At 42.3% G+C, this 14,144-nt stretch overlaps 1 protein-coding gene across 1 annotated transcript; it reads left to right on the forward strand.

The window, feature by feature from the left end:
* The first annotated feature begins 1,446 nt into the window (after window positions 1–1,446).
* LOC144668893 (guanine nucleotide-binding protein G(I)/G(S)/G(O) subunit gamma-10-like) lies at window positions 1,447–6,759 on the forward strand. The gene is made up of 3 exons (XM_078531351.1): window positions 1,447–1,607; window positions 4,581–4,743; window positions 6,537–6,759. The coding sequence occupies exons 1-2, from the start codon at window positions 1,527–1,529 to the stop codon at window positions 4,704–4,706; spliced, it is 207 nt and encodes a 68-aa protein (XP_078387477.1). The 5' UTR covers window positions 1,447–1,526; the 3' UTR covers window positions 4,707–4,743; window positions 6,537–6,759.
* The last annotated feature ends 7,385 nt before the right edge of the window (window positions 6,760–14,144 follow it).

Below are 14,144 nucleotides of genomic sequence, written 5' to 3' on the forward strand. Positions count from 1 at the left end.
TAAAACCAGAAAGTTCTGCAGTTACACAGCAGGATCAAAGCTTAATGCAAAAGCAAGATACTGCAGATATTGGAAATCTGAAAATAATAACAGAGAATAGTGAAAAAAACTCAGCACCTGTGGAGAGAGAAACAGAATGAACGTTTCAGGATCACACACAAATGGGTATGCTGCCTCACCCAGGCTGTGTGCGCGGCATTTGGTGTTGAGCCAGCTTAATGTTTGTGGTAGATAGACGTCCTTGAACTGGACCTTTTTTTTCCTAATAAGGATCAACCAAGGTGGTACTGAGCTGCCCACATGGTCACCACACAAAAATGATCATGGGTTGTCTGAGCAAAGTAAAAAAGATACTAAGCTAAACATCAACATCCACCCAAAACAAGAATACCTTTTCCGGACTGAAACAGTGTTATCATTGATGTCTACAAGATGCTCTATACCATGAGGTGGTGCCCACTGGTTGCAGAAGGCATCAAACGTACCAGTGGGCACCACGTTTCCTTAAAACTGAAACCCTAACCTTCTCTACCCATGCCTAATAAAGGTTCTCTTCCTGAAACTTCAGTCTGTCTTTCATGCAGACATCCATTGGCCTTGATAAGTATTCCCACTAGTAACCAATGATCCCAAAGATACATTATTTTGGCAGGAATATTTACCCCCTCTAACAGTATCAATGCAGCTATTCATCACTGTACCATTCTGATGGATGTGTTAACTTGGTCCAAATGCCTTTCATCATTCATAAGTTTTCTTTATTCATGGGGATGTGGGTATTACAAGCTTGACTGGGATATATTACCCCTCCCGGAGATGGTGGTGGGTGTTCTTCCATGCTGTAGTCCAGCTGGTGAATGTACTCGCAAAGTGCTCTATGGGAGGGGCATTCCAGGACCTTGACCCAGTGATGATGAAGTAACGGCCAATACCTGTGTTGAGGTAGAAACGATGCATGATTTGGAGGGGATCTTGAAGATGATGCTATTCCCATAGGCACCTGCCGCCCTTTTTCTTCTAAGTGGTGGAGTTGATGCTGTGAAATGCTGCTGTTGATTGTACACAGCATCACAATTTTTTATGATTTGGTTTTGAGGTGTGGACAAAGGTCAGACAACATTCATGGCCCACAAGTTGTTCTGAAGGTATTGGGAATCAATCCTGTAGTGTGACCAATACCAGGTAGTGGTGGCAGCTTCCCAGATGGACTTTAGTGAACTGCTTGGGTTTCTGTCAGCTTTCACAGTGTTCCTTCAATAATGCACTCTTGTCAGGTTGTATTTAGGAATGGGAAGTGATAAATTCAGTCTTTTTTTTGCACTTAAAAAAATTGAATTACTGAATAATTTTAATGAAGCACCATAAATATAGTGCCAGTAAACTAAATGATCACATTTGACTATATCTGGATGCTAGTCGACACTAACCATGGGAAAGGACCAATTGGCCAGCTGGGTGTGGACTTGTTACTTTGTTAACTTTTCTTTGGGGTGGAAAGTGTTGAAGTCTTTTGGCTCCATTGAAACATGTCGAATAGTAACAGTGTCCAGGTGATGCAGAAAGTGGTGGAGCAACTGAGGCTGGAGGCCAGTGTGGAGAGGCTTAAGGTGAGAGGCAGAGAACTCCCTAGGGGGTAAACAAGAAAGGAGGGGAGAGGGTTTAAACAACAGATTTGTGAGCAAAGTTATAGCTCATGGAATAAAAGGGACATAGCAACATGGATACAGAATTGGCTAAGTGACAGCAAACAAGAGAGTGGCGGTGAATGGTTGTTTTTCAGATAGTTGGTGTTCGAATCCCTGCTCTTCCTGATATATTTTAATGGTATACAGGGCACAATTTCAAAATTTGCAGATGATACAAAACTTGGAAGTATGTGAACCACGAGGAGGATAATGTAAATTTCCAAAGGATAAGTTGGTGGAACGTGCAGACAATTGGCAGATGAAAGTTAATGCAGAGAAGTGTGAAACAATTCATTTTGGTAGGAAGAATGCAGACAATATAAAATAAAGGGTACAATTCTAAAGGGTATATATGTGCATAAATCATTGAAGGTGGCAGGAGAGGTTGAGAGAGTGGTTAATAAAGCATACGGCATCCTGGGCTTTATCAATAGGGACATAGAGTACAAAAGCAAGAAAGTTATGTTAAACCTGTATAAAACACTGGTTCAGCGTCAACTGGAGTATTGCAGCCAGTTCTGGGAGCCACTCTTTGAGAGATATAGTGCAGAAAAGATTCATGATAATGGTTGCTGGGGTGAGGAACTTCAGTTATGTAGATAGATTGGAGAAGTTGGGACTGTTCTTGGAGAAGACAAAGTTGAGTGGAGATTTGGTAGAAGTATTCAAAATCATGAGGGGTCTGGACAGAGTAGATAGGAAGAAACTTTTTCCATTGTGGGAGGATTGAGAAGTAGAGGGCACAGATTTAAGGGAATTAGCAAAAGCAGACATGAGAAACCTTTTTATACGGCGAGTGGTTAGCATCTGGAATGCGTTGGCTGAGAGTGTGGTGGAGGCAGGGTCAATCGAGGCATTCAAGAGGAACATTGGATCATTATCTGAAAAGGAAAAATTTACAGAGCAACGGGGGAAAAGGCAAGAAAGTGACTTAGGTGAATTGCCCCTTTAGAGGGCCAGCACGGACATGATTGGCTGAATGGCCTCCTTCTGTGCTTTAACCATCCTGTGATTCTGTGAATATCATTGCACTGTGGTTAGGGCTTACTGCTGATTGCACTATGAAACAAAGATGCTCAGTGTCTGCTCATGGTCATGTGTAAAACATAAAGTAAGTCAGGCTGTTCATCACTTGGGTCCAATCCAAGAACTAAGACAGTGAGTGAACTGTGCTGACTCCTCACCAGCAGCTTTTGACTTTTGACACTTACCCATCCAATTTCTTGTTAACTCCTGCTCCTCCTGACTATTTTTTAATTGGTAAGGAGCATGGATAAACCAGAATCCTGCCTATTATTTGTTTCTCCCTTCCCCTCCTGATGCCTACAGCCCATATTGGGGTATAGACCCTGAGCCTTTGCCAGCCCCCCCTCCCCCATTCCTTATGTATGGGGCCAGACAGCAACTGTCCTCAGGCTAGTTAACTAAGGAGGGCATTACATTTCAGCATATCTTCTCCAGTTTCTCGAGTCAATTGGAGATCAAGGCTGATCTGTTTCTTAACTCCATCTACTGCCTCGATTCTGTAACTCTTCTCCTTGCCCAAAAAAATCTATCAATCCCAGGAATGGAATTTTTAATTGATCCCCACCCTCAATTTTTTTGGGGAGAGAGAGTTCCTGTTTCCATCCCCCTTTGTGTGAATAAGTGTTCCTAGCATCACTGCTGAACAGCCGAACTCTAATTGTAATAAAATGCCTATCAGCGTGGGGATCAAAGATCGGGATCTCGGGCCAATCTTTCCCTCTCCCTTTCCCCAGGGACACCAAGGCCAATCCTACGTCGCAACTTTTGCCTCAGCCGAGAGGTCCCGGTGACGCCAGAGGGAGTTTGAAAACCAGAGCTTGGGAGGATAGCTCAGTCTAGACTGAGGCTGGAAGGAAGAGCCAGGTCACTTTCAAATAAACACACTCTCTAACATCTGCTAAGTTATGCTTATGACAGCAACATGCCTCGAATATTTTTCAAAACCAGGAAATCCAGCTAGCTGTTTTGTGGTATAATTATTCACCAAAAAATGTTTTCATTCAGGCAAATCACTTGGAATATTCAGAGATAGAGGAGTTAGACTAACCAGGCTAGATCTTGTAGAGAAGCTGGTGGATGTAATATTGGCTGTCAATGTCTGTTGTAATTATATATAGAGTCATAGATTAGTACACCACGGAAAGAGGCCATTTGGTCCATCGAGCCTGTGGTGGTTCTTTCAAATCCAGTTAGTCCCACTCCCTTGTTCTTTCCCCATATCACTGCAAATTTTTCTCCTTCAAATATTTATCCAATTTCCTTTTGAAGGTCACTACTGAATCTTTATCCATCACCCTATCAAGCAGTGCATTCCGAATCCTAACCATTCGCTGCATAAAAAAGCGTCATCTGCAGTTGTTTTGCCAATCATCTTAAATCTGTGCCCTCTGGTTATTGACCCTTTCAGCCATTGGAAACAGTTTCCCTTCATTAATACGGACAGAGTCATATTATTCAGAGTCATACGGACTCGAAACGTTAAGTGTATTCCTCTCCGCAGTTGCTGTCAGACCTGCTGAGTTTTTCCAGCTATTTTTGTTATTGTTTCAGGTTTCCAGCATCCGCGGTATTTTGCTTTTATTTCCCTTAGTTTATTCTCTCTAAACCCATCATGATTTTCAACGTACTTGTTTATTTGTTCAATAATCTCTGCCCCACTTCACCTCATCTGCATCAGTCACAGCCTTCTAGTTATAATTATGATCCAAACCCCAACAGGAGCAATAAATAAATCACTCAAAACAGCACAAATATATTGTATATGTCCCAGTACCTCACTTCCCACAGCCACGTACTGTAGCTCACACCCCTGAGGCCACCATGTTAGTACTTTATCTCTGATTTCGTGATTTTGTGACCATTTCTCAGGTTTCTCAGGCAGCCATGGATCTGAAAAACTTCTGCCTCCAGAATGCTCACAAAGATCTCCTGCTTATGGGGGTTCCATCCAATGATAATCCCTTCAGACCTCCAAAATCCTGCCTTCTGCTATGAGCTCGTCATCAGGCATCATACAGCCGTCCAGTAAATGGTAACATAAGTTTCATACTTTTAGTCTGCACGTTTTATATATTTTTAAAATATTTACTGGTATGGACTGGTTGGGCCAAGTGGCCTGATATCCTATGTATTATTCCCCGAATATAGAGCGTGGCCATCTATAAGCTTCTTATTCTGACTGTAAACTTTGTAATTCTACACTTCACCACCAAGTGTGCTTGATTTTAATTATTCGTTCATGGGATGTGGGCGTCACTGGCTGGGCCAGCATTTATTGCCCATCCCTAATTGCCCTTGAGCAGGTGGTGGTGAGCTGCCTTTTGAACCACTGCAACCCATGTGGCATAGTTACACCCACAGTGCTGTTAGGGAGGGAGATCCAGGTTCCAGGATTTTGACCCAGCGACACTGAAGGAATATAGTTCCAAATCAGGATGGTTTGTGACTTGGAGGGGAACTTGTGTTCCTATATGCTTGCTGCTCTTGTCCTCCTAGGTGGTAGAGGTCACAAATTTGGAAGTTGCTGTCAGTGGATCCTTAGTGAGCTGCTGTAGTGATCAAAGTCTAATTAAGGGGAAAAGGAAAGTATATGGAGTTAGGTCACATCAACCATGATCTCATTGAATGGTGATACAGGCTCAACGGGACAAATGGTCTCCTCCCGATCCCAGGCTTGACTGAGTGTCCTGGGACACTCAGCAGAGGAAAGTGGTATTTTAAAAAAGTGTGCAATAAAATTATGCTGTTCAATTTCACACTCCCTCAACCAACATCGTTAGAACAGTAAAAGAGAAGCAAAACACTGCAATTGCTAGAAATCTGAAATGAAAACAGAAAATGCTGGAAATACTCAGCAGCATCTGTGGGGAGAGAAACAGAGTTAACGTTTCAGGTCGATCACTTCCTCAGACACTTGCCGATGAAAGGTCAAAGACCTGAAATGTTAACTCTGTTTCTCTCTTTGCCAATGCTGCTTGGTCTGTTGAGTATTTCCAGCATTTTCTGTTTGCATATTTCTAGAGTATATTATCTGGTCTTTATCACATTGCTGTGTATGGGAGCTTGCTGTGCACAAATTGACTGTCATGTTTCCTACATTACAACAGTGACTGCACTTCACAAGTACATCATGGGCTGTAAAGCACTTTGAGTCGTGCTAAGATTGTGGAAAGTGCTATATAAATGCAAGTTCTTTCTTGCCGAGGTGACAAATATCAAGAGCTTGGGAGTGGCACACTTTTGCTGGTTCTCCTACCCCCAGCGCTCCCTGGGTCAGCACTGACTCCTGTGGACTTTGTCTCCCTCTGTTCTGCCCTATTGGCCGAATGCATTGGACTCCCAACATATTGTCACAGAACAATAGGAGGCGCCCGTGAAGAGCCAGGTTCAATGTTAAATTATGGGGTAATATTTTTGGGAGGGGGATTGGGGGAGGGGCATAGCAAAGCCAGGAGGAAGTCCCTCGAGGTGTTGGGCACCATTTTGACAGAGTACACAGCGGACAGCTTTCTGTGATAAAAGCAAAATACTGTGGGTGCTGGAAACCTGAAATAAAAACAGAAAATGCTGGAAAATGCTCTGCAGAAGTCATATTGGACTCAAAACGTTAACTCTGGTTCTCTCTCCACAGATGCTGCCAGACCTGCTGAGTCTTCCAGCATTTTCTGTTTTTAGTTTAGACCGTTTTCTGCGCTGAGTGAGGTGTTTACACACTCTGTTGCCTTTTCCTTTCTGTTCACTGAAACAGCTGGCGATGACTTCAAGTAGAAAATTGGTGAAGCAAAATAAAATTCTAAAGTTGTCTTTTGTTTGGTTTCCTTTCAGGTCATTGATTAAATTAATTGGGGTATTGTGTAATCCCTGCATGGTCCTAATAAATGAAGTGCTGAACAACACACAAGACTGAAAGACAATGACAAACATTCCAATACTGACGCCTGCAATAATGGAACAGAAAACACTTTGTAACATGAACTGCTCTGGAAAGAATATTTGGAGAGGGGTGTTTGGGGCAATGAATTATTTACATAAACTGGTTGAAGAATGATTTGATGCACTGTTTTTTAGTTTTTAATACTATACTTTGAATGCAGAAGAGACATTGAAAATTACAAAAGCGAAACTGGGCACTTGGTTTTGAGACAGTCGACAGATTTACCACGCCGTACTAAACTGTTGCAGCAGTGAGCTCTCTCTCTAGAGGCTGCTAGTGAGCCATACCAATTCTCTAGCAACATCTAGTGTTAGAAGACATTGCAACATTTACAAGGGTGTGCGACCCCAAAAGTTTCTACTGTTCATCGAATCCTGAGTACAAGGAAATCAATCCTTTCACTAAACAACAAAGGATCAAAGAACCTGTTCCAGACGCTCCCTGAAAACCTAAGTGAGCCTTCCAATTTCAGAACTGTGGAGAAAAATAACAGAAGCCTAAAGGGAAAGCAAAATACCGCGGATGCTGGAAATCTGAAATAAAAACAGAAAGTGCTGGAAAAACTCAGCAGGTCTGGCAGCCTCTGTGGAGAGAGAAACAGAGTTAACGTTTTGAGTCCAATATGACTCTTCTTAAAAAGTCGTCATATTTGACTTGAAACGTTAACCCTGTTTATTTCTCCACAGATGCTGCCAGACCTGCTGAGTTTTTCCAGCATTTCCTGTTTTTATTTTAGAAGCCTAATAAAAAACCTATACCCCATGGACTGCAGTGGTTCAAGAATTCAGTTCACCACCACCTCAAGGGCAATTAGGGATGGGCAATAAATGCTGGGCTAGCCAGCGATGCCCACATCCTATAAAATGAATTTTTTTTTAAAAAAGGGCTGGTACTGATGAGTGGCTCTTTCAGTTGTTGGTTCATTAAGTTTAGGAAAGGTGTGAAATTCATTGGGTTATTTTCCTGTGGAATTTCAGGAACCCCTTGCAAAAATTGAACCTCTGGATAATGTATGCCCCTGCCCATTGCTGATAGTATCTTAATGCTTGATTGTGCTGATACCAAAGGTAATTTTCATAGAATTATACAGAAGGTGGCCATTTGGCCATTATTGTCTGTGTCAGCTTTTTGAAAGAGCTATCTAATTAATCCCGTTCCCCTGATTGTTCCAATAGCCTTGAACATTTTTCTTTTTTAAGTATTTATCCAATTCCCTTTTGAAAGTTACGATTGAATCTGCTTCCACCGCCCTTTCAGGCAGCAGATTCTAGATAACAATGCACAGCATTAAAAAGGAACTCTTCTCATCTTGCCTCCAGCTCTTTTGCCAAATACCTTAAATCTATGTCCTCTGGTTAGTGACCTGCCTAACAGTGGAGTCCGTTTTTGCTGTGTTCAAGATTTGGCCCACATTTGTCACTTAACAAATAAACAGCATGTGACAAGTGATGGTGAGCATACAAGAACACATTCGCCATATACAATGTGCATTTTAAACTCTTCACAGTCCTGCAAAAAGATTTAAACCTCCTGCTGTCACCAGTACAAACTCCTCTCTTTGCAGTCTCCTGTTTATCTTGTGTTGGGTAATTAGAAACATTACGTTGAATTTACAATGAAAACAGGCCATTTGGCTCAACTGGTCTATGCTGGCGTTTAAGTCCACATGAGCCTCCTCTCACCCCTTTTCATCTCACCTATTGGCATATCCTCTGTTCCATGGTCCCTTGTCTATTATTTAGCTTCCCCTTAAATGAACCTATGCTATTCATCTCAACTACTTTGTGCAGTCCTTAGGGATATTGGCAGCCCTCAAGAGCTTGCCTAGGTCACCATTCTCCCTGTGTGAACCCTGGCAGTGAACACCAACAGAGTATTGAATGGTGGCTGCACGGTTTCACTGCTGATCCCATCTCTGTTGGTGAGGTACCAAAGGCTGGGCTGCACTGCACACCATTTATTAACACCATAATCCTGTTTAAAGAAATATGGTTCTTGAGATTATTCATTTCCTTCTTTTAATGGCTGTAGCTTTTTAAATAAAGTTTTGTGACACATGTAGATGTTTTTAAAGATAATGGAGATGGGTTTCTTTACCAACTTGAATAGATGGAATTTGAATCTGCACAAGTGATGACTTTGAGATTTGTTATCAATGGCAATGAGTCCTAATCGAGGAGCATTGGCTGCTCGCTCTGAGATGTAAATCACAAAGACCCCGCAAAAATCACCACCCTCGTAACAAGAGAGCATTTGAGAGCTGTTATAAGCTATCCTGTTACATAGCAACAGCACTGTCACTGTAAACTGTACTCAGAGTTTTGATGGCACAGTAACTGGGTTCCCTGGGACCACACTGTCAACAAGAACTCTCTCCAACTTCACATTGATAAACCTATAGAATCGAGGAATAAGGAATGTAATATCCATTTGGGAGCAAAACCTGTTCCTGAATTTTGGGCAGTATAGAGGAACACCACCTTTTTGCCCATTACCACGTCAGCTAATTTCCTTTATAGAGTAAAATTCCCTAATACAGTGCAAAGCAATCTTACATATATCCCGATTGGACAACATTTGCTAACTAATCCTCACTATGCCAAGAATTACGCTGACAACCAATTTAAGATTGTCAGTTGGTCGCGCAGTGTGGTGCATGTGTGTGTATTGGAAGCTACATGTATTAATACACAGGGCCCTGTTCTTTGCAGACAGGAAGAACATGTACACACATTGTACCTGTTTCAGCTAAACAAAATAAGTGACAGCCATTTGCTGACTCATTCCTCCTTGACCAATCAGGGTCAAGCTGCCTGGTTTAAATTTCAAATAATGTTTGACGGGTAATTGTCAGTCACTATCACTGCTGCATTCTCCATGGCAACCCCTCTACCAATCAGAGTCCACTTACCAACCAATCAGCACTCTCTTCACATACAGTATAAATTGTTGTTTTCCCCTTATATTGGTATTCTTACCAAGAGTCCTGACGGAGTGCAAGATGAAAAGCTCAAACATGTCTCTTTTTTTCAGCAATATCTACAGGAGTATAAAAAGGACCCACTGACGTAATCCAATCCAGACTGATATGAAAATATCATCACTGGAATAACACCGTTCTGTATAGGGTTGCAAATTCAAGAGCCCCTGGAGATGTTTTACATTTATATAAATATAACTTGTTGTTGACTGCCCTACCTGATTAAAACAATTCCATCTCCAATATTCTCCCCCCCACCATCTCCAATATTCTTATCACTAATAAACAAGAATGTTCAATTGAAAAAAAAACCCTTGTAAATGTCCCTTTGACTTTTCTCTTGGGTTGCTCCCACGATTACCCTGGAGATTAACATTTTAATTTCTGGAGACTCCAGGCCAATCCTGGAGGATTAATAACCGTAATATCACGCCATCTTTCACTTTGGGATTGCCTTCATGTTTATCCTCTGACCTTATCTTGCTGGAGCTGGGATGTGAAGCATTCCACTTTGTGTTAAGTTTTTTTGTTTCCCCTATTGAACACCATGCATTGTAATTTCCTGTATAGCGATTTTTCCAAGTGCATTTTGTCAAAATAGATTGAAAATATTGTTGAGACTGAAAATCTCATTTCCAGCGTACAAATTCTTGTAACATACCAATATTGTATTGAATACACAGAATACAGCTGGCCTGTGTGAATTAGATATTCCATAACCCTGACTTGGCCATGGGAAGTCAATTCCTGTACATAACAGGCATGAAACCGGCCATTGGTTTCATTTGTGTCTTAAAGTGATCCCTGGCCCAGTCAATTTTTATATTACGTAATAATAATCAGTATTTCTTTTCTATGTTTCTAATGTTCATTTCCTAACTCCTAGTTATCTTCTCTGCATAATTTGCAACCCATAAGATGACCAGTGGCTACTTTGAAACCAGACAGTAGGAAGTACACCAGTGTTGTGGGTAGTGGTCAGGGGCTCCTTATCCATGCGTTCCATTCTAAACAGCAGCACAGCCGAGACCAGGTGATCTATATCCCATCCTTCCAACATGCTACTCCGTAAGACAGGAACAAGAATTGCTGTTCAGCCCTTTTAGCCATTCAGTTAAATCGTGGATGTTCTGTTACCTTTGCCTAATAAAAATCGCTGATATTTGATATTTTTAGTTCACTTCCAGCCTCAACAGCTATTTGGGGAAAGAGAGTTCCAGATTTCCGTCACCTGCCTCCCCAAGGTATCTATTTAGGAGCAGCTGCCAGGATGGTCTCCAAATTAAGAGACTGTTAGTGCTGGGGAGCATCAGGCCCGATTGTGTCATAGTTCTCAGAAATGGTAGACATGCAAAATTACAGGACAGTAATCTTGCACATCTGACATAGAACATAGATTACAGGGGGAAAACTTCAGAAAACTTATTTGGATAAAGCACTTTGCATTTATTGTGTATAACTTCCTAAACATCAGCTTCAGAGCTGATGAATACACCAGAACGTTGATGTAATGTTGGAAGTGGCACTCAGCATTTACAGCATTAAGATTTCCTCCATTACCAAAAGTGAAATTTACTTCAATTTGTTAGCACCATGATCATGTCACTGAAGCATTACAAGCGCTTTTACACAATTACTGTTTTTTTTTAAGTTAGTGACTTATGTGGGCAAATATTTCTTTAAACTACTCAGTGTTATATTTCCACAATACAAATCCCTCTGAACAGAATTAATTTGTTAGGTAAATCAAGGAAGTAATTTGTACTTTTGCTAGTCCAGCAATCCCCAGCAGGGTCAGGAACTTTATTTTAATTAGAATTGCATTCAATCTATAAACTGAACAGAGACATTTGTTTATCAATTTATGTAAAACTATCCTCCACAATATTAACATTGTTTTGGTGAGCAGCATTTAATTGGTGCCTATCTCTTGGTGAAGTGGGACTTGGTCACTGGTAGGGGTTGGCTAAAAACAATGAATGCCTTAATGTTTTGGTGAGTGATAGCTTGATTCTTTTGATGTTGTTCTTAAACTTTGCTTCCTCGTACCAACTGTGTCTGACAGTGACAGGGAAGCGAGCAAGGCCAGTTCCATAACCCATTCTCAAAGCCCCATCAATGCCAGGAAATATGCCAGAGTGGCTTGGGGATGATTTTGTCACAAGGTCTCCCTCTGCCCAGCTCCTCCTGTGGGACATCCCTTGTTGACCTCTCCACCATGGAGGTGACGATAGGAAAACAGCATTTGGGAACAGCGTAGTATACCACTGTACCTCATTGCAATGTCCTGCGTTGAGATCACTGTCTATTAAATCAGTTTTACCTGCATCTTAAGTAGGGCGGGAAAGTGAAGTATCAGTTTATTTCTTGTACCACGAACTATACCTTAATTATTAAAGATTAACCAAAAAACATTGTGCCTTGTTAATGTGAAAGTTTTTAATCTAGTTCCATTTTTCCTGTATATCTTTCTAAACACCTCTTTTGTTTAGTTCATATTGAGAGTGGGAATGTTACCTTATTCCTGGACTTTCTGTGCTGCTTTTTAACTCAGCATGAACAGATACAAAAAAGTGCCGATTGCACTGCCTTGACATCCTGTCAAAAGGGTATGAGGAAATGGTTATCTAGTGATAAATTAAAACAATTCAACCCTCCATGGCAGAATTAGGGATCCAATATCAGTCAACTATTCATGACCTACCTGCTGATCTTCCTGCCTCTCTCAGTACTCCTCCACGTGCGCTTCCCCCTCTGTAATGAGATAGCCATCCCACCAGCGCTGCACATATGTCGGCCGCACTCTGCTCCCACCTCCCGGCTTGCACCAAGCACGCTTCCAGCTGCCACTGTATTTTGCAAAGCACCCAGAAAGTCTCTACAGACCTCTTGGGGTCTGCAGTTTCCGGTTTGGGAATTTTTCTGTTTTATTCATAGGATGTGGGCTTCGCTGGCTGGGCCAGCGTTTATTGCCCATCCCAAATTGCCCTTGAGAAGGTGGTGGTGAGCTGCCTTCTCAAACAACTGCAGTCCATGCAGTGTAGGTACACCCACAGTGCTGTTAGGGAGTTCCAGGATTTTGACCCAGCGACAGTGAAGGAACAGCGATATATTTCCAAGTCAGGATGGTGAGTGACTTGGAGGGGAACTTCTAGGTGGTGGTGTTCCCATCTATTTGCTGCCCTTGTCCTTCTAGTGGTAGTGGTCATGGGTTTGGAAGGTGCTATCAAAGGAGCCTTGGCGGATTCCTGCAGTGCTTGTAGATGGTACACACACTGCTGCTACTGTGGCAGGAATGAATGTTTGTGGAAGGGGTGCCAATCAAGTGGGCTGCTTTGTCCTGGATGGTGTCAAGCTTCTTGAGTGTTGTGGGAGCTGCACTCATCCAGGCAAGTGGGGGAGTATTCCATCACACTCCTGATTTGTGCATTGTAGATGGTGGACAGGCTTTGGGGAGTCAGGAGGTGGGTTACTCTTTGCACTATTCCTAGCCTCTGACCTGCTCTTGGTGCCACAGTATTTATGTGGCTTGTCCAGTTCAGTTTCTGGTCAATGGTAACCCCCAGGATGTTGATAGTGGGGGATTCAGCAATGGTAATGCCATTGAACATCAAGGGGCGATGGTTAGATTCTCTCTTGTTGGAGATGGTCATTGCCTGACACTTGTATGGCATGAATGTTACTTGCCACTTGTCAGCCCAAGCCTGGATATTGTCTAGGGCTTTCTGCATTTGGACATAGACTGCTTCAGTATCTGAGGAGTCGCGAATGGTGCTGAACGTTGTGCAATCATCAGCGAACATCCCCACTTCTGACCTTCTGATGGAAGGAAGGTCATTGATGAAGCAGCTGAAGATGGTTGGGCCGAGGATACTACCCTGAGGAACTCCTGCAGTGATATCGTGCAGCCGAGATGATTGACCCCCAACAAACCACAACCATCTTCCTTTGTACTAGGTACGACTCCAATCAGCAGAGAGTTTTCCCCCTGATTCCCATTGACTCCAATTTTGCTGAGGCTCCTTGATGCCACACTCGGTCAAATGCTGCCTTGATGTCAAGGGCAGTCACTCTCACCTCAGGAGTTCAGCTTTTTTGTCCATGTTTAAACCACTGCTGTTCCAGAAAAGAACAGACTGAGTGGTGACCCAGTTGAGGCCTTTAAAATTAAGAAGGGATTTATTAGGTTAGACGTAGAAGATATTTCCATTTGGAAGTGAGACCAGAACTGTAGACCATAAAATGTAAGATAGTGACAAATAATCCAATAAAGATTCAGGAGAAACTTCGTTGCACAGAGAGCGGTGGGAACGTGGAACTCTGCCACAGAAATAGTTGAGGGCGAATAAGGGGAAGCTGGATAAGCATGAGGTAGAAAGGAATAGAAGGATATATTGATAGGGTGAGATGACGATAAATGGGAGGAGGCTTGTCTGAAGCATAAAAACCAGCATGGACCAGTTGGGCTGAGTGGCCAATGTAATATCAACCATTAGCACATGGTGCTTTCAGTTAAACT

The sequence above is a fragment of the Cetorhinus maximus genome, chromosome 28, assembly GCF_964194155.1.
Source record: "Cetorhinus maximus chromosome 28, sCetMax3.hap1.1, whole genome shotgun sequence".
Classification (NCBI taxonomy): Eukaryota; Metazoa; Chordata; class Chondrichthyes; order Lamniformes; family Cetorhinidae; genus Cetorhinus; species Cetorhinus maximus.

What these genes read in the sequence shown, in the direction of transcription:
- LOC144668893 (XM_078531351.1), top strand. Translation starts at nt 1,527, where the DNA reads ATGTCGAATAGTAACAGTGTCCAGGTGATGCAGAAAGTGGTGGAGCAA. An exon ending in CCAGTGTGGAGAGGCTTAAG is followed by an intron (nt 1,608 to 4,580) that starts GTGAGAGGCAGA and finishes ACCATTTCTCAG; the next exon opens with GTTTCTCAGGCAGCCATGGA.